Source organism: Diplotaxodon limnothrissa, linkage group LG7 (assembly GCF_057381915.1).
Source record: "Diplotaxodon limnothrissa isolate DT_005_m linkage group LG7, D_limnothrissa_male_GT1.1, whole genome shotgun sequence".
In the NCBI taxonomy this organism is placed as follows: Eukaryota; Metazoa; Chordata; class Actinopteri; order Cichliformes; family Cichlidae; genus Diplotaxodon; species Diplotaxodon limnothrissa.
Window position 1 is genome coordinate 50328356 of NC_140602.1, and position 20770 is coordinate 50349125.

General features: G+C 46.3%; 1 protein-coding gene across 2 annotated transcripts; it reads right to left on the reverse strand.

Moving 5' to 3' along the window:
- Window positions 1-3164: 3164 nt before the first annotated feature.
- On the reverse strand, window positions 3165-19574 carry smad7 (SMAD family member 7). 2 transcript variants are annotated; one of them, XM_085359843.1, is made up of 4 exons: window positions 18085-19574; window positions 17188-17241; window positions 13914-13985; window positions 3165-4046 (listed from the first exon to the last, which is right to left on the reverse strand). In XM_085359843.1, the coding sequence occupies exons 1-4, from the start codon at window positions 18548-18550 to the stop codon at window positions 3508-3510; spliced, it is 1131 nt and encodes a 376-aa protein (XP_085215969.1). In that variant the 5' UTR covers window positions 18551-19574; the 3' UTR covers window positions 3165-3507. The 2 variants fall into 2 exon arrangements, with proteins under 2 accessions (XP_085215969.1, XP_085215970.1); XM_085359844.1 differs by lacking the exon at window positions 13914-13985.
- Window positions 19575-20770: the final 1196 nt, after the last annotated feature.

Sequence of the window (20770 nt, forward strand, 5' to 3'; positions counted from 1 at the left end):
TAAAAGAGTAGGTCGTATCTTGGCAATTTGAAAAGTCTTTTATTTTGGAAGGCATAATCAGAATGACTTGATATTGATATGGTATCACTGTGGGGCTGTATACTGTTGATCTAAGGTGGAATTACCCTGTGGAAACAGGAAATTTCCATTTTAGAGCATTTTGAAATCACTGAAAGTTAGGTCAATTGTGGACAATTTGAAAAGGCTTTTACTTTGGAAGGCAAAACCAGAATGACTTGACATTGATATGGTATCACTGTGGGGCTGTATACTGTTGATCTAAAGTGGAATTACCCTGTGGAAACAGGAAATTTCCATTTTAGAGCATTTTGAAATCACTGAAAGTTAGGTCAATTATGGACAATTTAAAAAGGCTTTTATTTTGGAAGGCATAATCAGAATGACTTGATATTGATATGGTATCACTGTGGGGCTGTATACTGTTGATCTAAGGTGGAATTACCCTGTGGAAACAGGAATTTTCCTTTTTAGAGCATTTTGAAATCACTGAAAGTTAGGTCAATTATGGACAATTTGAAAAGGCTTTTATTTTTGAGAGCAAAATCAGAATGACTTGATATTGATATGGTATCACTGTGGGGCTGTATACTGTTGATCTAAAGTGGAATTACCCTGTTGGAACAGGAATGTGCCATTTTAGAGCATTTTGAAATTGTTCCAGGAGCAACTCAGATATGGGCAGTTTGAAAATGCTTTTATTTTTTAAAGCAATATCAGAATGTCTTGATATTGATATGGTAACATCGTGAGGTTGTATACTGTTGATCTGGAGTGGAATTACCCTGTGGAAACAGGAAATTTCCATTTTAAAACATTTTGAAATCACTGAAAGTTAGGTCAATTATGGACAATTTAAAAAGGCCTTTATTTTGGAAGGCATAATCAGAATGACTTGATATTGATATGGTATCACTGTGGGGCTGTATACTGTTGATCTAAGGTGGAATTACCCTGTGGAAACAAGAATTTTTCATTTTAGAGCATTTTGAATCGTTAGAAGATTAAGTCAATTATGGACAATTTCAAAGGGCCATTACTATGAAAGGCAAAATCAGACTGACTTGATATTGATATGGTATCACTGTAAAAAGACTGTGGTTGGAAAGTGTTGATATAAAGTTCAAATAGTATTTGGAAATACGACTTTTGCTTTTAAGAGCATTATTAAGTCATTGAAAGAGTAGTTCAAAAATGAAGATTCACAGGGCTTTTACTTTGAAATCCAAAATAAGATGGCCTTGATAGTGACAGGGCACAATTAGGGTACAAGGCTGTGTCATATAGATCTAACATTAGAGTTTGTAAAAAAAAAAAAAAAGCCTAAATTATATGTTATTATGTTCTTAACATATCTGTTAATTCACTCGAAGTTGGCTTTTATTTTGAAATCCGGTTTCCACATCCATTCCCGTAATACTTTGAATACACAGGGAACGTAAAACAAACTGGAGGCTGGCTTGACTGCAAGTCTCGAATTGGAGGCTGGCTTGACACCAGTCATGCTGACGAGAGATTCTGGAGAAAGCTGCAATACTTTTAATGGAATTATTGAATCGGGGTCACCCTGTCTGGAGAAGTCATGGGTCATGGATATAAGGACACACAACCACACACAGCTCCGAGCCGCTTTAGCTGTATTAGCAGGGTTGGGGATTATTGTTTCGAAGGACACACACAACACACACACAGATAGCCATGAGATTTAAGGGTCCCATCATGTGGAAATAGATTTTGATTTAAGTGACTGTCTCTGTGTGAAGGTTTCTTTGTGGGTTTTGAAGGAGATACGAAGATATAAAGTTGTGTAGGTGTTGAGCACAGTCTTTAATAAGAAAGAATATAAATATGCATCCATCCTTGTGTTTCAGCCACAATCACTTGCTGATATATCTTTTTCAATGTGGCTTTATGTTTGTGATTCTTAGTCTTATGGTGTAGTATATCACTAGCAAAAAATTTGCATTTTTCAGTCTTTTTCTTTTTTAAAGGTTCAAATAGACAAGCAAAATGCAGCAATAAGAAACATATAAGCACATAAATTCCCCACTAATTATGCTGGACAAGATCTATTTGAAAGGTCTGATATTTCAGACACTTCTAAAGGGTTTCATCAAATAAGGAGGACATGAAGAAAAACATACAGACATCTTTCTGTCTCCACTGCAAAGTTGCTATCAGTAAATATGATTTTTGTCTCTGGTATTCTCTATGAAATGCCATGTGTTCTTTAGCAGAGTGCAGGATGGGGTGGTTAGAGGGGATTGGATGGCGTGGAAAGTGGGTCTTGTGAATGTAGGTCTTTGAAACAGTGTGTGTGTGGGTAAAGCAGGCTTACAGTAGTAATCCTCTTCACAGACACCCATCTGACTAGCAACAGGACGGGACCCAGACAGACACACACTCATGCCTCACGCATATACGTGTTTGTTAGAAGGAAATCTGTTTTGGTTTGCCCTGTTTTGAGAAATAGGCTGTTAATGTGCCAACATCTCCAAGTGCATGCTCGATACACCCCTCTGATATCTGGAGATGTCTAAGTGAAGTTGTAATCTTCCAGTAAAGTTTTAATTTCCTTAGGTGTGGCACCAAATTCTTCTGCGATTGTTTTAATGCTGCATTCTTTTTGTTTTTATCATCCCTTTAAATAAAGTTGCGCCTCCAGGAAACCGGACCCTCTGTTGACTTTATTGGTTCCTGAAGTTTGTCATTAGGGCTTCCTGGCTGTGATGTCATCAGTTTCTTAATGACAGAGAGGAAGAGGGACATTCATCCCCCAAATAACGCAGGAAAAACAGACAATTTTAAAAGGCATAATGAGCCCGTTGGAGCACGGACAGTGAGCTATGGCTCTGTCACTGTCTGACTCATTTCGTCTGGGGAGGGAAATGCTTTTAAGATCCGTGGCACAACATCAAAGTCCCTCAGTAATATAAAGTTAAGCCACTGTTGACTTTGGGTGTAATGAAGACCGAATCAAATTAGATGGGTTTTAAAGAATTGACATGTGGATCCATTCAAATAATCTTATTTGAATTATGCACTGAAAGGAAACATGGATGAATGAATGAGACCACCACAACTCCAAAGTAAGACCGGACAAGAAATATTATTTGTATTTGTTTTTTTATTATTATTTTGGCATTTCTTTGTTTTGCATTTATATTAAGCAAAGTGCATCTTATTTTTTTTCTCATCAACACATTGCACAATACATAAATAATGATGCATATAAAACGTCTTCATATTTACAATTAATAATATATTTATATATAACATAAAATACATTTTTTTCGCTTCTTTAATTAAATCCTAGTCATTTATTAAACAAAAGTCCCGTCAGAATTTTAGACTTTCTTCTTCTTTTAAATCCTTTTTTTTTTTCCCGTGGAGAGAAGGGAAAAAAAAAACAAAAAACAAGGAACGTGGGTGTAGTCCGTTTGTGAGGGCTGTTGAAGAAGAGGGGGAAGGCTGCTGCTGCTGCTGCTGCTATCGGGTGTTAAAGATGACTTCCAGCCAGCATGGGCAACTACTGATGAACTGTCTGGTGTAGCACTGTCCCCAGCCTTTCACAAAGCTTATCTGCACTGTGAAGCCTGTGCGAGGCTGCTGCGTGAACTCGTGATCGTTGGGCCTCTGCAAGCTGCCGGCCTTGTCATAGTCAAAAGCTTTAATGGAAAATCCAGGGAACACCTTGTGCACCAGTAGCGTGCGCGAGTCCGGGTTATCCAGTGTGGCCGACTTAATGAAGATGGGATAGCAGCTGCGGTTGTAGACCCACACCCCGTCCGGCTCGCGCGTCAGCTGGATACCATAGCCGATCTTGGCCCGCACCATCTGCACCAGCGGGGACTTGTTTTCGGAGCAGAGCTGGCCCAGGCAGAAGCCATTCCCCTGAGGTAGATCATAGAAGATGTCCAGAGAGGGTTCCTGGACCGAGTAGAGGCGCCCGACACGAGTCTTCTCCTCCCAGTATGCCACCACGCACCAGTGGGCCCGCTCGCCAGACTCCTGCAATGCCAGGGAATCTGAAAGGAGAAAAGAGTCAAGAGAAGGAGAGGGTTAGATTCGAGAAAACACAATGACACTGAAACATTAGGCAATAAAATACTCGAAAGGAGAGGAGAGTAAAGAGACATAAAACCAGAAAAGAACAGTGTTTTATAAACATGCCAGCTAGTAAAAGTAGATCAAGAGGTAAAGAAAAAGTCAACTATGTCGAGGAAAAACACTCCCAAAACGTATTAAAACGTTACTACTTCAGAACAGTTTCTTCCTCATTCCTTGTTTGGGAAATGGGGAATTTGCTTTTGTCAAGAGCCAAAGCTAAACTGTCATCCTCGATTTCTGCCACACAGGAAAACCATGTTGGAATTCCTGGACTTCAGACAAGAAAAGCAACTCTGAGACACTGGCAGGCAAGCGTCCACACGCAGTACAATATTTATCTAGGCATTAAATGCTTATCTTCTGTCTGGCTCGCTGTATTTTTGTTGCGGCGTGGCCAACAATGTGCTGACGTCAACCGACTGTCCGATCGTCTCCCCGTCTCTCTCTCGATGGCAACGAGCTTCCCTGGAGGAAATGATAGGAAACCGTCTTCGAATTTATGCGTGACGGAGATTAACCTGAGCTAAAACCGTGTTTAGCTGACGAGCAAGGCGGGCTGTTAACTCTCAAAAACCTCCCAGTTGTCTGAATCGTTGACAAGCTAGGCCTCTGCAGTCTAAAGTTTCTCTTGAGCGTAAAAAAAAAGTGTAGCGTTGGCCACGCTCCAGTTTCCAAACTCCCCCCCCTCCACCACCCTTTAGAGTGCCTCCTGCGCCATGTCTCGCGCCCCCTCGCCACCCTCCCAACCCTTCATATCTCTATTCCACAGAAATCTGGCTCCCAGCTACTCCCAGAGAGAAGAGTGGGAGCCAGTCAGGCGCAAGGGAAATAGAGGGAGACAGAGAAGAGAGGGCGAGAGGAAAAGAAAGAGGGGGTGGGCAGGGGAGGGAAGGCTTTTCACATATTTTGACTGTTACTTTTGCAACTTTGCTTCCTCTCGTGGTTTTTTTAGGAGCCTCCTGCGCCTTTTGGGGGGGGTCATCGTATAATCGCCTCAACTTCTATCTAATTGTTCGGCCATCTTTTATACTTTCCGTCTTCCTCACACACACACACACACACACACACACACACACACACACACACACACACACACACACACACACACACATTTACAAAATGAGACATGCAAAGGTTAAAAAACTGTTTGCAAAGGGAAACAGATATGAAAAAAATGGACAGAGCCCCTCTCAGTGGCAACCATCCTTCCCATTCAACTCCACAGCCACCCCCCCTCTTTCTTTAATCTGGCAGCGGCTGTGAATGTAACCGGTAATTTGGAAGGTCCCGTCTGAGAAAAACTGCAACATTAATGTGGCAGGATCTGTGCTGGCCCAAGCCGACTTACCCCAGCCTGTCATTAGCCTTCATTAGAGGAGAAAAAAAAAAAAAAGGGGGAGACAAAGACAACACCGGGGGAAGAGACAGAAACAGGAGGAGAGAGAAGGGAGCACCAAAAAAAAAAGGAGCATGCCTTCCATAAAACAAGAGCGGCTGAGCTCTTTGAAGTTGGTCTGAGCCGAGCCTCGGGGAGTTTATCGTAAATCCATCCTCGTGGGGTGCTGGGGGAAACTAAGTACCTAGCTCTCTACCTCAGGCCAAACTGGAGGAAACGAAAGGTTCATCTTTGAGATAAGAGACAGAAAGTGTCATCTGTATCTCAGGCCGGTGTCACACAGTCTTGCACGTACAGGGGCTGATGGGCAAAGAGGACCGAGTGGACTGGACTTTCTTAACAGCTGACAGCGGGCCTGCTGGCAGAGCTCACCTGTGGGGCCCTTGTGTGTTTGTTATTGCTGAGAGAGACAGGGCCTGGCGTCAGAGGTCATTAGAGCGGCTGCCTGTCTGAGCCTGTCATTGCAGCCTGAAAACACCCTGCTATTCAGGACTACATTAACTGCTTTTCACCCCCACCCTCTCCTTCCCCCATCTCCCTAGTCATCCTCCCCTCTCAGAAGCTCGCTCAGACTGCAGGTAAGCGAGAACCGCAGAGGAGAAAAGAGATGAAAGGATAAAACGTACGCAAGGCAGACAAACGGAAAGGGAACTTATAATAGACAGGCCAGGTAGCAAAGCAGCACGGAAAGTAGGATTCAAATCCTTTTATAGCTTAAAGCTGCACCACTGTATTTTTAAAAGAACACTACAAGTGCCGTCGTGCTGGACAGTTAAGTTAAGGCCTGATCCAAGCTCTAATAAACAGTGCATGCCACTCATAATCCAGCTCAAATGGCCCTCGCAGGTAAACAAACACCAACTTTCACTGTTCACCAAAGCAGCAGAGCCGAAACCAGCCAAGATCCTTAGGGTGCCGCCTCAGGAAGAGTATGTTCGCAGGTTGTCCTGACAGCAGATGAGCTTACACCTCATACTGATGAACATTAAATGAACAGACACATACACATATATTAATAGAGGTGAAAGACACACTCTTTATCTGTGGGCCCCCATATCGATGCGCTTTGAGCGTGAGGTGAGACTCAATTTAAACTGATTTAAATTTTTAACACATTTTTTGCGAGGTGTCTGCCAGTCTGCCTCCTCGCGTTACCGTCTGACACTATTTCAGGTGCGTCTGGTGTAGGTGCGTGCGAAGCTGTGCTGTCAGAGCGCCTGTCCTAGCGTGTTTCCATCAGATACGGTCTCTGAAATGCTCCGAAGGCTGTCTTATTCTCTCGTCTGTGCATCCGTCTGCCCGTCCAAGTCTTAGCCCCGGCCTACCCCCACCTGCTCGTCTGCACCCTGTCCTTTCAGGCTACTCCATCACTGGAGATAAGCTGGCTAGCTAGCAACCCTCAGGCCATCTGTCACCCCAGCCCTTTATGTTCTGCCCCTGTCTGCTGCTCTGTCCCATGGGGTCCACATGTAACCCCCCACCCCTCTATCCCCAAATAGAAAAACAGTTTTCATGCTAGTTTACTAAGAAGAATGCCAAAATGATGCTGCAGGATGTATGGGCTAACGTGACTACTGGTTATGAGCAAATCAGCATATTTCTAGCTGTATTTTTTTTCTTCATTTTTGGTATTTAATGCACCATCAGCTTGGAGATAAGTCCGCTGCAGCATATGAGGAAATTATAAATACATGTTGTTAAATAAACATCCCATGCAGAGCAGCATTTTTAGCACATAATAGCAGATTTGGCAAATGGTCAGGGTGTTAGCTCCCCTGTGGTTTTTAATGGTCCCCAGGCTTAAAGAGCGGACGCCACGCTAGCTGAGACAATTGGACTGAGTTTGAAGGGAGGAGGGGTGGAGTGGGGGTGGCAGACTAGGTGCTTCTCTTACACAGTCTGCAAAGGTTAATCATTACCTCTGTCTGACTCCACACACACACACACACACACACACACACACACACACACACACACACACACACACACACACACACACACACACACCAAGTTGTTTCTATTCATAGAAGTCAGCACTGTCACAGAATTACACATTAACGCCATCATGGACACACACACAAAAAACCCTCCAACCTTCTGTTCTGAACTATACTTTCAACATCTGCAAATAGTGAGGAGGCTCCTGAGAACCGTCTCGCATCGATCCCTGAGAGCTATGTGTGTGTGTGTGTGTGTTTGTGCTTGTCTCAACTCAGACGTGTAATGACCCTGTCGTCATCACACACACACAGAGTGCAGCTGAAAACAGGAATGAGGAAGACATAAAGGATACAACACCACTGGGGTGGGGGAAAGGGCCCTTCACGGTGCCTTATTTTCCAAGTCAACACCCTCTCTCAAGCAGGGGGAAAGTCTATCCCAGAGGTCAAGGGTCAACCTTGAGGCATTCCTTTTGCTCTCTCTGCCATGACGTATATGCTCAACCCTGTGTGTTTGTGTGTGTGTGCACCTGAAAGCCTGGCATTTCTCACTCTGTATTCACAAAGAAATGTAGTCTCATTGATTTTAGTGTAATCAACAGCAAACTTTCCGCCTTCTCACAACTACTACTGGCTGATCAGCTCACTTTTTTCACCGCAAGAATGAAATGAAACAGCTTTTATTTGTCACTAGCAGGTTGCCCTGCAGCGAGATGGAACCCCCCCTGACAGAAATGTCAGCTGTTCTGCGTGTTACCGTTGTCTCACATTAGCACAGACCACAGATTATAGACAGTATACAGTCTGGCTGGTGTTTCTCAAGTGCTGAAAGACAACGACCAAGTCTACACTTGTTTGTGATTGATTACTTGTTGTGCAGCAGAGCATGCAGCCATTAACAAAAAAAAAGCCATTAACTTGGGCTAAATTATGTTATTTATCAACTCAATTGCACTGTTTCTTCAAAGAATACAAACTCAAGCTAAAAACAAAGAACGCGAAAGAAGATGAGAAAATGAAAATCCTGCAAGTCACCTGCATTACCCACAATGCATCTTGACAGTTCTTGGTAAGTCCACACTGATGCTACGTCAAGTGATATAAGCCATTTATAGAAGTGGCATGGGGGGGGGGGGGGGGGGGGGGTGCAAATGTGCAAAAATGACTAATACGGCCATCTTCACCGTGCATCAAGCAGTGAAACTACTTTTACTGCTTTAAGTGTCCCATTGTGTCTGTCGAATGCCACCATTTGCAAATTGAGAGTGAAGAAGAAGAAATGATGCACCAAAAGGCAGAGTAGGAGAAAAAGAAAGAAAGAAAAGAAGACAACTGAAAGCGGTGGGTTTAGTAGCAGACAGAGGGAAGTGGTGCTTCAGAGTGGCAGGTTGGGTACGATGCAAAGTCTACTCCCCGCCCCCTAGCTCAGGAAACATAAATAAGCCCCGATGGCAGGAAAACCACCAGGGGAGTGGCACGGTTTCGCTATCACCAGATCTGACTCCTTGCAGAAACACAGATAGAGAGAATGAGTTGCAGACACGCCATCTCTAACATGAACCATCCAGCCACAACGGAGGGGGGAGAGAGATAAGGAGAAGAAATGTTGCATGTCCCCCCCCCCCCCCCCCCCCCCCCCCAAATGTCTCCATCTATGGTATAATTTTCTCTTGAGTGGACGTTCCTGCGTAATTACACGATCCGCATGTCTTGAAGTCGCTCAGGCGTGGTGTTCTCCGCGGCTTGTGACAAAACACAGGGCCGTTTCGTAATGAAACGGGGCGGCCGGCGGCTTCCATCTGGATCCACATTATCACTAAATTGCAGCACAATACTTTTTTCCACTCAAGGACACCCTTGTTTCCGTGTTACACCTCCTCCCTGCTCCTGCTGAGTTATTATTCCAACACTTCATCAAGCTGACCCCAACACACACACACAGCCACTCCCTGCAGCCCAGATTTCCCAGGGTGACAGGACAAATAAACACCAGCTAGTTGGCTACAAGGTGCCAGGCAGACTGCAGTGATGTCATCGGCTCACTTTTTGCAAACGCACAGGTCGAGAGATTACCCGCAGGATCTGTATCTAAGGAGCCATTTATACACACAGACACAGACAGATGGACAGACAATAACCTGCATTGTTGTGGCACAGAAAAACCAAAAAACACACCGTGGGAACTAAACAGCTAGCAGAGCCAGTTGCATGTGATCAGAGGTTTTTGTTGCATTCTTACTCTGTTATTAATCGTCATACACCTCTACGCGTCTGCGAGCGAGCATGCATGTGCGTGCGCTTTTGTGTGTGTGGGTGAGGGTGGTTGTGCCAATGCTCAGGATAGAGATGTGGCTACCGACGGGGTTTGGGCCTGTCACCAAGATGAAGAGAGGCAGAGCGAGAGGGAGAGACAAATACACACCCCTCCACTCTGAGTACACAAAAGACAAACCGACTACATGAATGAGCAGGCGGGAGGGTGGAGACGGCAGTACTTTGTGTCACACTAGAAATTTCACACACACACACACACACACACACACACACACACACACACACACACGCAGGTTTACAGGCATGTGTCTCCACTTATTTCCATTCCTGTTTTTATCCAGTTAAAGACGGCTTCTATCCCTTCCTTCCTCTTTCCACTTCGCACGCTCTGCCTCTCTCTTTCTTTCCCTCGCCTCCCTCCTTCATTCATATCTTCATACATTGAGGTAATGTCAAAATCCACTTCCACAGAGTGACTGCAAACCAAAACAATGTTCATCTTGTTCTGGGCTTCCTCCAGCTTTGGCTCATGGCCAAATCTGCATGGGCCTCTTTTCAATCAACGGGCTCAGCAAAGGTAGGTAAATGTTTTCAACTGCAAGCGATGCTGCGAGAGGACAGGGAGCGTGTGAAGCTTCGCAAAAACTAGACACGCTTTCCTCTTCTTCCCCTTCTCTTTCCACCCCCCACCCCGCACCTCTCTATCCTCTGCTGTCTGTGTGCGCTGTTTTTTCGATTTGTGCAGCCTAATGACACAGGGTGGGGAACAGAGGACAGCCAAAACCAAAATTAAGTCCCTTGCCAAGAGGCGGTTTGGCTGCCGCGCAAGGAGAGGAAGTGGGGAGTAATGAGAGATCCTGGCCCGGCACGGGGCGGCCCAGCTCTGCTCGGCTCAACTCGTTGGCTAACGCACAGCCTCCAAAATTACAGAGAGAGAGCGAGGAGCCGGCCACCTCTCTCTCTGCCTCTCTCCCTCTCCACCCAAAGCCGCCATCTTCTTTCCCTCTCCATTCCTTCCTCTTACTGTTCAGGCAAAGGAGAAATTTAAAAGAAGAAGAAGATCTAACCAAAAAGGAATGAAGGTACAACCAAAACAGAAACCCTGTTACGGTCAGAAAAGTGCGAATTCGCTCTACTGTAATGGGTGCCGCACGCGTTTCTCTCATGGTTTAAGGAAAACAAATTTTCAGTTACTCTCTCTCTCTCTCCCTCCTTCGGTGCACTCCACTGTTTGTTTTCCGTCAAGATGAGGCCTCAGCTGCCTCCCTGTCCGCTCGCCTTTTCCTCAAAGACATGAGGTCATATCCTGCGCAGCCCTTTCCTCTCCCTGCTAACCCAAACAAGGCAGGAATGCTGAGGGAGACTGAGGGTGCTCTGTTTCTGAGCTGAGCTCCTAATTGCTGGAGGTTCTTTTGCAAAAAAAAAAAAAAAAGTAAGATGCCGTCTTAGGTATTTAATACTTCATACCAAACATACAGGCCTTATCTCGCCCTCGGTTTGCACCAAAAATGGGCCGTTTCTCTGGGACCTTCAGCATGACAGCAGAACTAGTTTGATTTAATGAGCCAAGGTGCCAGGACTAAATTTAATCTCTGATGAAGGTTAAACCTCCAGCCGATTCACTGGATGACTAATTGACTGACTACAGGGCTGGCCGACTGTCTGTCGAGTGAGGTGACTGGTTGGTGGTATAAGAATACAACTGGACCTAAATTTAACCTGCACTGGGAGGAAGCGCCTGTGTGACAGTCGGCCATGCGCCAGGGCTCACACCAAGTCATTCTATCTGCCCGCCTGTGTGTATGTGTGAAAAACTGTATGTGTGTGCGTGTGTGCATGCGTACATGTCACCACAGCAAGACAGGATCCTGTTACACGTAGGCACTCCGGGTCAGTCCCCAATGGCACCAACAGGCATGCCACCGACACACAAACAACACTATACATCCCAGAGAGTGGGAACATCAACAGTGGTGGCCGGTAACTTGACTTTAAAGAAGGCTTTAACAATAAAGTGCAGAAAGCCGACAGTTAATGTCTGATCCAGACTTCCATATCTTCAAATTCACAAGTCACGAATCCAAAAACTCACAACCAACAACATATTGCAAGCCACTTTAAACTTAACAAAATGAATGATTGGCAATGTGAATGCTACCTGATCTGCTCATAAACTCAACTGAATGCACTATATGGCTTTTAACGAGTTACTTAACACCCTACAGATTCATAACTCAGAGTCCAGCACCCTCTTAACCCTGGCCTGCTCTCCATTTCAAAATCTCTCTTTTTGATCTCTGTCTTCTGTTCTTGGTTCAATCCAAACCTCTGATCCAAGCCCTCACTCCCAGCTCAAACAGAGATCAGCACCCCGACACCCAGCTCCAGGCCTCCAGCCATCGACCCCTCCTCCTCTCCTTTTCCCTCCTCTCTACTCTGTTTCAAGCTGATGACGTGAGCCAGCGAGAGGAGCTTTGGAGCTGGTAGCCTGGCAGGCAGCCTAGTTTGCATTTGCGCTTGTCGCTGTCACAGCTCACTTAACTCCTTCCTGCCTGGATGGCTTTTCCTGCAGAGAAAGAGCCTCCTCTTTCCCGACTCTGATGTCTTTTGGTCAAGCTTGTGCTCTCGCCTCAGGTGCAGTTGCGCATTAGATCTACAGCTTGAGCCTTCTCCTACAGACAACGAACACTTAATTACTGCATTATAACGCCAAAGCAGAGAAGAAGTGGCACAGCTCTTGCTCACTCCCAAGTCTTTCCCACTCTCCTTCCCTGAGAGCCACCCTCCTCTCCCTCTCTGTAAATATGTCTGGAGAAGAACATAAAAAGGGCAGAGTGAGTGAATTAGAAGGTCAGCAGCGGGCCTCTGGGAGAGCCATGTTTCTTTTGTCAGAGCCCCAGAGGGAGGGAGCAAAGAGGGAAGCAGGGAATGAAGGAAGGGAGGGAGTGAGAGGACGAATGGATTAGCCATTTTTTTTCTTGGCTTGCCAGGGAAATCATGAGGGCAGAGCACTGGAGCCACCCCGCCTGGCCTTTTCTACCTCTAATGCTTTTTACTGAGGAGACACATTCACTGAAACGCTGCCATGTCACCCTCGCCAGGAAAGAAAACAGGGGTAGGAGGAGGGGTGGCATGTATACTTCACTGAGGGAGGGGAAAAAGAAAGGGAGGGGAGTACGAGGAGGCCTGTTAAGACTCTACTTCTTGGGTTTCACCGCTTGAACTGGGCCTAAAATGTGTCTTTAGTTAATGCACACTGGGCCTACTTTAGTGTCCATCTGATGGTCTGGCAGAGGAGGCGGAGGAGAGTAGAGACTGATTTTTAGGTTCTCTGTTCCTCTAACACACACACAGGCAGACAAGCAGGCTAACCCCACCACTAAACAAAGGAGGGGGCTGGAACGGGCAGCGAACACCAACTGACATAAAACAGGCTTTAAAGGCCCGGTAATGAGAACCATCTGAGGCCAAGGAAAGCAGAGAAAAGCACAGAGCAATCTCAAGGCAAGCGGCGAACAAACTCTTTCTCTCTCGCGAACACCCATCTTAGTCTGGAGCCTGCGGATGGGGGGCAACGGGCAGGGAAGGCGGCGCTGCCAGAGGGAGATTATGCGGGAAATGCCGAAGAAGCTCGAAATACATCCTGCCAGGGAGGTTGAAGAAAGAAAGACGCCTGTGTCTCACTCTTATCCCCACAGAGCCCGGAGGAGGATCTAACAAATACGTCCCCTGTACGCGCAAACACACCCAAACAAACACTCATGTCTGTCGAAGCCAGCTTTTTTTGCTCACATTTTTCCTCCCTCAATACCACACACACAGAACATATTCTTCTCCAAACAACGCTTGAGCGTGTTTTGTCTTCCATTACAACACAACACGGAAAGGGGATGAGAGGGAACGGGGAGGAAAAGGAGAAGAGTGGAGCGTTGTTCAAAGAGCCAGGAGGGAGGAATTTATGTGGATGTGGGAGAAATACGCCGCCCTCCTTCAACGGCTTTTTTTATTACAGAAGGGGAAGCAGGGGCCCCCACAATCACCGCCTCCATCATCGCAAGTATGGAGGGAATACGTGTGGTTGTTGGGAAGAATCAATAGAAGAGGAAAAGGAAGACATAAGTGGAATGGATTGGGAGAAAAAGAGCAGAAAAATGGGTAATAGTAGGAATATTTACCTGAAAGCCCCACAGGGGCCGAGTAAGTCGTTCCTCCAGTTTCACTGGATGAAGGTCCAGAGTCTGGAGAATCTAATGGAGAAAGAGAAGAGTTTGAATCAGTGGTGTGTGCATTTACATGGCAGTGAGAGGAGACAGCACAGCAGCAGCTGCGAGGCCGTCAATCACTCTGGTGAAATCAATGCCTAATGAAGATGCTGACGACGAAGCTCGCACCCTCACACATACGCACAGGAGACTTACAGCGGAGCGCTTCTCACACCCCTGATAATCCCCCATAATCCACTGCTTCAGGAGGAACGTTAGCCCGGCTTCCCCTGCACAGACGAGCTGCTGATCCGAAAAGAGGTGTATTCTTTCTGCTAACGACTGAGCGGAGGGTTCAGTCTGGGCACGATAAACCCCGCTCAATAACCCAACATTACACGACCGCTCTGGGTCTGAGTAGACCGGGCTTGTGTAAAAGATCTGAATGTCAAACCGACATCGGAGTCTTCACGCCGAAAAGCAAACAGAGCTGTCAAAGATGCAAAAACAAGCCTCGAAATCATTTAGTGGGCTCAAAAAAGGCTCAAAAAAAAGTTGCTTATTCTAAATGTTCTTCATGGGTGAACCAGCAGATGCGCGCAATAGAGAGAAAACTAGACCCGCTCTCTCTCCTTCGCTTTGCATTTGAATGCTAAACTCCCACTAAGACTTGTAATGTAGACTAGTTTCAACACGACACCTGAATGGAGCTTCAACAAAACCACAGCATGTGCTGGGCGAGGGCTAGGACCAATGCAGACTGCTGCTGGTAGCTTGGGATTTATTAATGATATATTCCTTTTGCGTCAACAATGCTCACCACCACAGTATGGAGCGGTGGTCAGCGCCACTCTCACTGAAGTGTAAGGTCAGTGAAGTTTTCCCAACTCCAAAGCACCCGCTCTGACTGCTCAACAAGGCGCCAAAAGGCGTTATATTTATTTGCACCTACAGAAGTAATCCACGTATGGCAAGGAGTGCTATTGTGTTTCTGCTGAAAGCAGCTGACAGAGAGCCAACCAGAGCGGTTTCACTGCTCCCTTCCCACCCCGGCCCGTCCAAACGCAGCCCATGCTGCTGCGGTCACGGTAACGAGATGCACGGGCATAACCCGAGCCTGCCTTGCTTTCACCGGCTGCCAATGGCCTTGCCCTGGTCTCCCGGGCAACAGTTCACAGCTGACCACAGGGCTGAGGTGGGGGGGCATCAGAGAGAAGGAACTAAACAGTGTGTGATTTATATTCCCCAGAGCTGAAACAAGGTAGCGTTTTATGTCTGGCCTACTTTCATATTGACCGCCACTGCTGGAGTGGGCAGGCACCATGACACGCATACCCCCCCCCCCCCCCCCCCCCCCAACCCACCCACCCACTTCCTGCTTGCTGGAATCATAAAACCATCATCATAAAATTCATGGCCCTTCCGCTCCGTGCAAATTATTTAGCAACGTCCAATCGCCCTCCATGCAGATTTCTCTGAATGTCATGAGGATTTACCACATCCTCAGATAAACCAAACACACAGAGAATTCTACAGAAAACTGTAATAACGTCCAGATACATGAACCAGCTGATGACTGACAGTTCCCTGAGGCAGTAGGGAAAAACCCCTGGCTTTTTTTTGTTTTTACTTTTTTGCATGATAAGCTTATTTGTCCCGTGTGCATACAAGTGTGTGTGTGCACTCTCCACCACGCTGCAGTGTTTTATTAATACTTCTTTCACCTACTCTGCCAATAAGGAGACGCGCAGACAGACACGGGTCGTCTCCAAGTAACCACAACCGCAGCTACGCGGGCTTAACGCAACCGAACGAGGAAAGAGAGCAGCAGGTACGCTCCGCAGAGGCGTGAAACTGACACATCTGCTTGCACGCACACACTTTCTGTGGGTTTTTCTTTTCTGTTTTTTTTTTTTTTTTTTTTTGGGGGGGGGGGGGGGGGGGGGATTTAATTCCCATTCAGGCTGGTATGAGTTGTATAATCATTTCCTTTGTGTGTATCCAGCCTTCTTTTCCTATTTACATTCTTGTTTCCTTTCATCAGGGTAAAGTCTCCAACTGAACTCGTACGGAGACGCCACTGCAACTCCACAGGGCAGACTTCACATCAGCTGAGTGTTAAGCACTGAGGACTGAGCTGCGGCTTTTTTGTTTTGTTTTGTTTTTTTCTTTCCAACACTTTAGATCAACCCTACTTATATTTAACTTTTTGAAAAACGCTCTTTAAGGACAACATCACTGCTAAAGAGGTGATGACAAAGACGGAGGGAAGGAGGAGGGGGGCTTTGAAGAACCGCAGCTGCAGCTGCAATGACTTCCTATTGTTTCCACTCACTCAAAGCCACTTTCTCCTCTTCTCCTGACTAACTGGCTGGCTGGTCGCCTAACTGGTCATTGTTTAACTCCTGCACTTGTAGACAGCAAGATGATGAGCAAATGAGCAAAAAAACAACACAAAACACAGAGGACGGGATGGGAAATTATGTAGATCTCACACTATTCTAGCTACAGTGTGAAGTTTAACACACTGAAAACTGACTTTGCCTTGTTTGACATAACTTGATGCCACTTTCCTGAACAGAGGAAGAGAATGACAGCAGAAGCCATGTGTGGAGCGAAGTGCACAATTAACACGGTTGCAACAGTTACGCTTTAGATGTGGAAGAAATTACAACAAAGCCTCTCTTCTGTTCTGCAAGACATCAAACCGGGAAATGGGGACAGTGACACCCCCAGCTATACACACACAGACACACACTAGAGACACACAAGCCCTCACCCTCATTCTGTTGATTAATTCAGCTGATAAAGACTGGCTGGCTCCAGAGACGCCGCTGTCTGTCTGTTTCTCCCTGCGCTGCGATTCACAAGAGATAGACGAGCACACAAACAACCCCCCCCTTTAGCCGCACACACACACACACACACAGGAACACACAGGCTGCCCCCGGTGATGTGCCAGTCAGTCAGTCTATAGCTGGTGTCTCAACTTTGTACTGCCTTGCCCTGGCTGTCAGCCATGCTGGAAATGGCTAGCCAGTCAGCCAGACGTGCCACTCCACTGCTATCATAAATCACAACATAACATGGAGCCATTTCCTACACACACACACGCACTGGAGAGGCACATACAACACAAACATTCATAAATGCAACATAGCCTTTTAGATGGAAATGTTATGCAAAAACAAATGCGCTTCTGGCAATAACATGAATGCATATATTTATGCATGAATAGCAAGCTCACCTGGTGGTTTAAGATAGTCCATGGGATAGCGGGAATATGGTGGAGGAGGAGACTCTGTATGGAGAAAAAAAATGAGTACATGAGGAAAAAAAAGGGAAAACAAGGGAGGGAGAGATCGAAACTTTATGATAAGATTTGTCATTTTTCAGGGGGGAAAGATTTGTGTCTGTCAGCTCCGCCTGGAGAGGCAGGCTGAGAGGCCGGCTGGGCGGCTATTGCCTTTCATTGGCAGGCAGATAAACAGGGGGGGGGCCGCCTGGCGCCAGAAGGGCCACTATCAGCGTCTAGGACAAACTGAGATACGGGCCTCTTTTGGCCCGGGACGCCAAGCAAACGCGCGCACTCAATCGAGCGAGCGCGTGCACGCCCATACACACAGAGACCCTGGAAAAACTTCACCGTGGAAGACTGTAAAGCCCTGTGCACTTCGGAAATGCCATCTATGAAAGGTTTAAATAGCAGAAAGGCTTTGTTGTTGTTTGGAAAGCGCATATTTGAAGTGCCAAAAATAAAATAAAGCATGTTCTTTATGTTTGGATACGTTAGGATACATGTTACCGTTTTTACAACACGGCCAATCAATCAATTATTATTTTAGTCAAATGACATGCCAAACTCGGATTTAATGGCGCCACACTTCCGAAAAGATGGGAAGGTGTTGGGGGGGGGGGGGGGTCTCAGCACGCTAGTTTGACCTTATGGAAACTCAACACAACTGTGCCAACAGAGGTGATGTCATTTGAATTAGGCTAATTAGCTCTTTAGGTAATTCTGACATGATGTCACAGCATCTGAACTTGAACTTGCTCTGAAATAAGGCCAGAGAATTCAAAATACTTGCTGCCAATAAACAGATAAATAAACAAACGTGTCTATTTTCATAAAAATCCAACTCACCGAGTTCACAGAGCCTGCTCATGTGGTGGGGATTGCAGCAAACAAGCTCTGGGTTGATTTTCCCGTAGGATTCACAGCAAGACAGCCTCTTCAACTCCGAGGAATGCCTGAGGTCCGGCCACCTGAACACTTTGTAGAGCAGCATGGGGAGAGAGTAAGACTGTTGACCCACTTTGGCGTCCACTTTGCTGGACAGGAGCAAGCAGGGGCTGCGGGCACCCCCTTTGGACTCCACTGCCTGCAAAAGCACCTCCAATTGTTTCTCTTTGATCTTTTTCAGTATCGAGTGGGTCAACGCCTTCAATTCAGCCTCCGACCCTGCGTTGGACTTGGCCACCTTTGTCGTTTTGCCCATGCAGCAGCCCCCGGAGCCATGCGTCCCTCTATCCGTTTCCCCGTCGCCCTCCACGGGCGCACGGCTCCTCCAGAGTCGCCGGACGAGCCCCGATCGTTTGGTCCTAAACATGCGGGACGAAAAGAGGGTTTCCCGGCTAAAAAACGAGCATTGTGTCCGCAAATCATGAAGATTCCGGGATCCGAGTCCAGGCGGTGATAAGCAGCCTGAGAAAAGACGGTGGAAAAACTGTGGTCTGGACAAGCAGAGGAAATCTGTAGCATACGCCAGTCTCTTTCGCCGTCTTCTGCAAACCAGATCACCAAAAAAAGCAGACAGGGTTCACGGGACAGTTAACTTTTCCTCCGGGGATAAGTCACCATCACCTTCGGGAATTTAAGACTTGTGTCTGATGACGAAAACCTAGCAGAATGTGATCGTTAAAGCGAATGGGGGAGCAACCCTGCTGCGCAGAGCCTAAATGTGTTACAATTTTCACTTGGTGATGTGCAACCCAGAGCAGTGAGCTGACCCCTTAAAAATTCTCCAGGCAGCTTTTTCAGCAAATAAACACTGCCTTAGAAAAAAAGAACGAAAAAAGCTTTCTGCCAGTTCGCAGTAGCTTTAATGGAAATTACAGAACGTGGGGCCTAATTAAGCCTAAAATGTTATAGCAATTATCCCATGAAAACCGAAGCTCGCTGCCGTGTGTCTTCAAGAGCATTAATCCACAAAAATCCGTGATCCAAACTGCACAGAGTGCGGTTCTCCACCGGGCATGCGGAGGCTTTATTTATTTATTTGTTTGTTTATCCGCTATCGTCCAAATATGCCAATCGTCTGCAGAGGATGTGGTCTGCCCGGGTTGAGATGAGCCAGGGAGCAAAAATCCAGGTCTGAATCTCTCACCCAAGTTGAGTTGCGTTTCTAAAGCCCGGAGAGAGAGAGAACACTCGTCCAGCAGCCGAGCGTTTCGACCTGTTTCAACACACAGGCGAACCTTTTTCTTTTTTTTCTGAGCGTTAAAATAATCCCAAGCTCGTATCTCACGCGAAGTTTCCGTGGAAGAGAGAGCGAGCCGCCGACTGCGATCTCGAGGGGGAGTATGAGGCTGTCTGTAAATGAGGCGGATGGTTTGGGTGCCCTTGCGTCTCCAGTCTCCAGTGCGCATTGACGCGCCCGGTCACGTGTGTGTCTAGACACCCTGTCGCTTAAAAGAAATGTGATTGTGTGTTGCGCAAACAACAGATCAAGCAGAGCCTGCGGCGCACTCACACACACACACACACACACACACACACACAAAACCTTTGAAAGGAGGAAAGTTTGGGGGCAAAAAGTTGCCAGAAGGGTAAAGTTGAGAAACTGTGACATGATATAAAGTCTTACAAGAAATTTCTCTCGTCACTGTTTAATGCTGAATAATTGACAGAGCGATAGTGACGTAAATTTGGCCCCTTAGTGTCATATAAACGTTTTTTTTTTAAGTTTACTTGATGATTGTAAACTCAAATGTCCTTTTCGAGCTCCAACCACGTCTAATAGCTCTGTTATCTCAGCTTTACTAACACTGGCTTCATATTAAAGCAGCTCTGTTGCTGATGTGTGCGTGTGTGTCATTTAAGCTAGAAACACTCTGATTTCCACCTTTTTCTTCTGGTAATATAACATTTGTGCATTTGTCATCGTGATTACTCAGGATGGTTTGGCTTGGGAGGGGGCTGCGTGGGATAGTCCCAAGGGCGACACTTCAACCACTCACCGGATATGTCGGGTCGTAGATGGAGCTGGTTCGGATTAGGGATTTTTTTTTTAACGTATAAAAAATGTGCCTGAAAGACTTAACACAAGGAGAGAGAGAGAGAGAGAGCGAGAGCGAGAGAGAGAGGCCAGTATGTCCCAAGTCAGACGGGAGCGCGCTGCTGCCGCCCTCTGGACGTTTGGTTTCCAGGTGGGACGAGCATCACCAGTTTTCTGCCTTTTAATCATCAACACGGCGGTTTCCACCCTCTTTTATTCATCCAGCGCTCTTGCCCATCACTTTCCCGACTTGCCTGACAACAGATGGGATGTGCCCACATGACTGCTGTCTTTATTATCGGCCGAATCCATATTTATTATGACAGGCGCAACGGTTTGATTCTTACCGTTTCGATCTGTTTTGCCGTATTGTGTGTCGCTGAAGAGACAAAACACAAACAACGTCATTTAAGTGTGACAGCTTATTTATCTCTATACGCACATATACATGATCTGTTCTCTCAATAAACTCACTTTTTATTCAAATAAATAAATAAATGATTCGCACTTTGAACCCAAAGTGTCCGAGGCCCTCAGATAGGATCTCCTAGC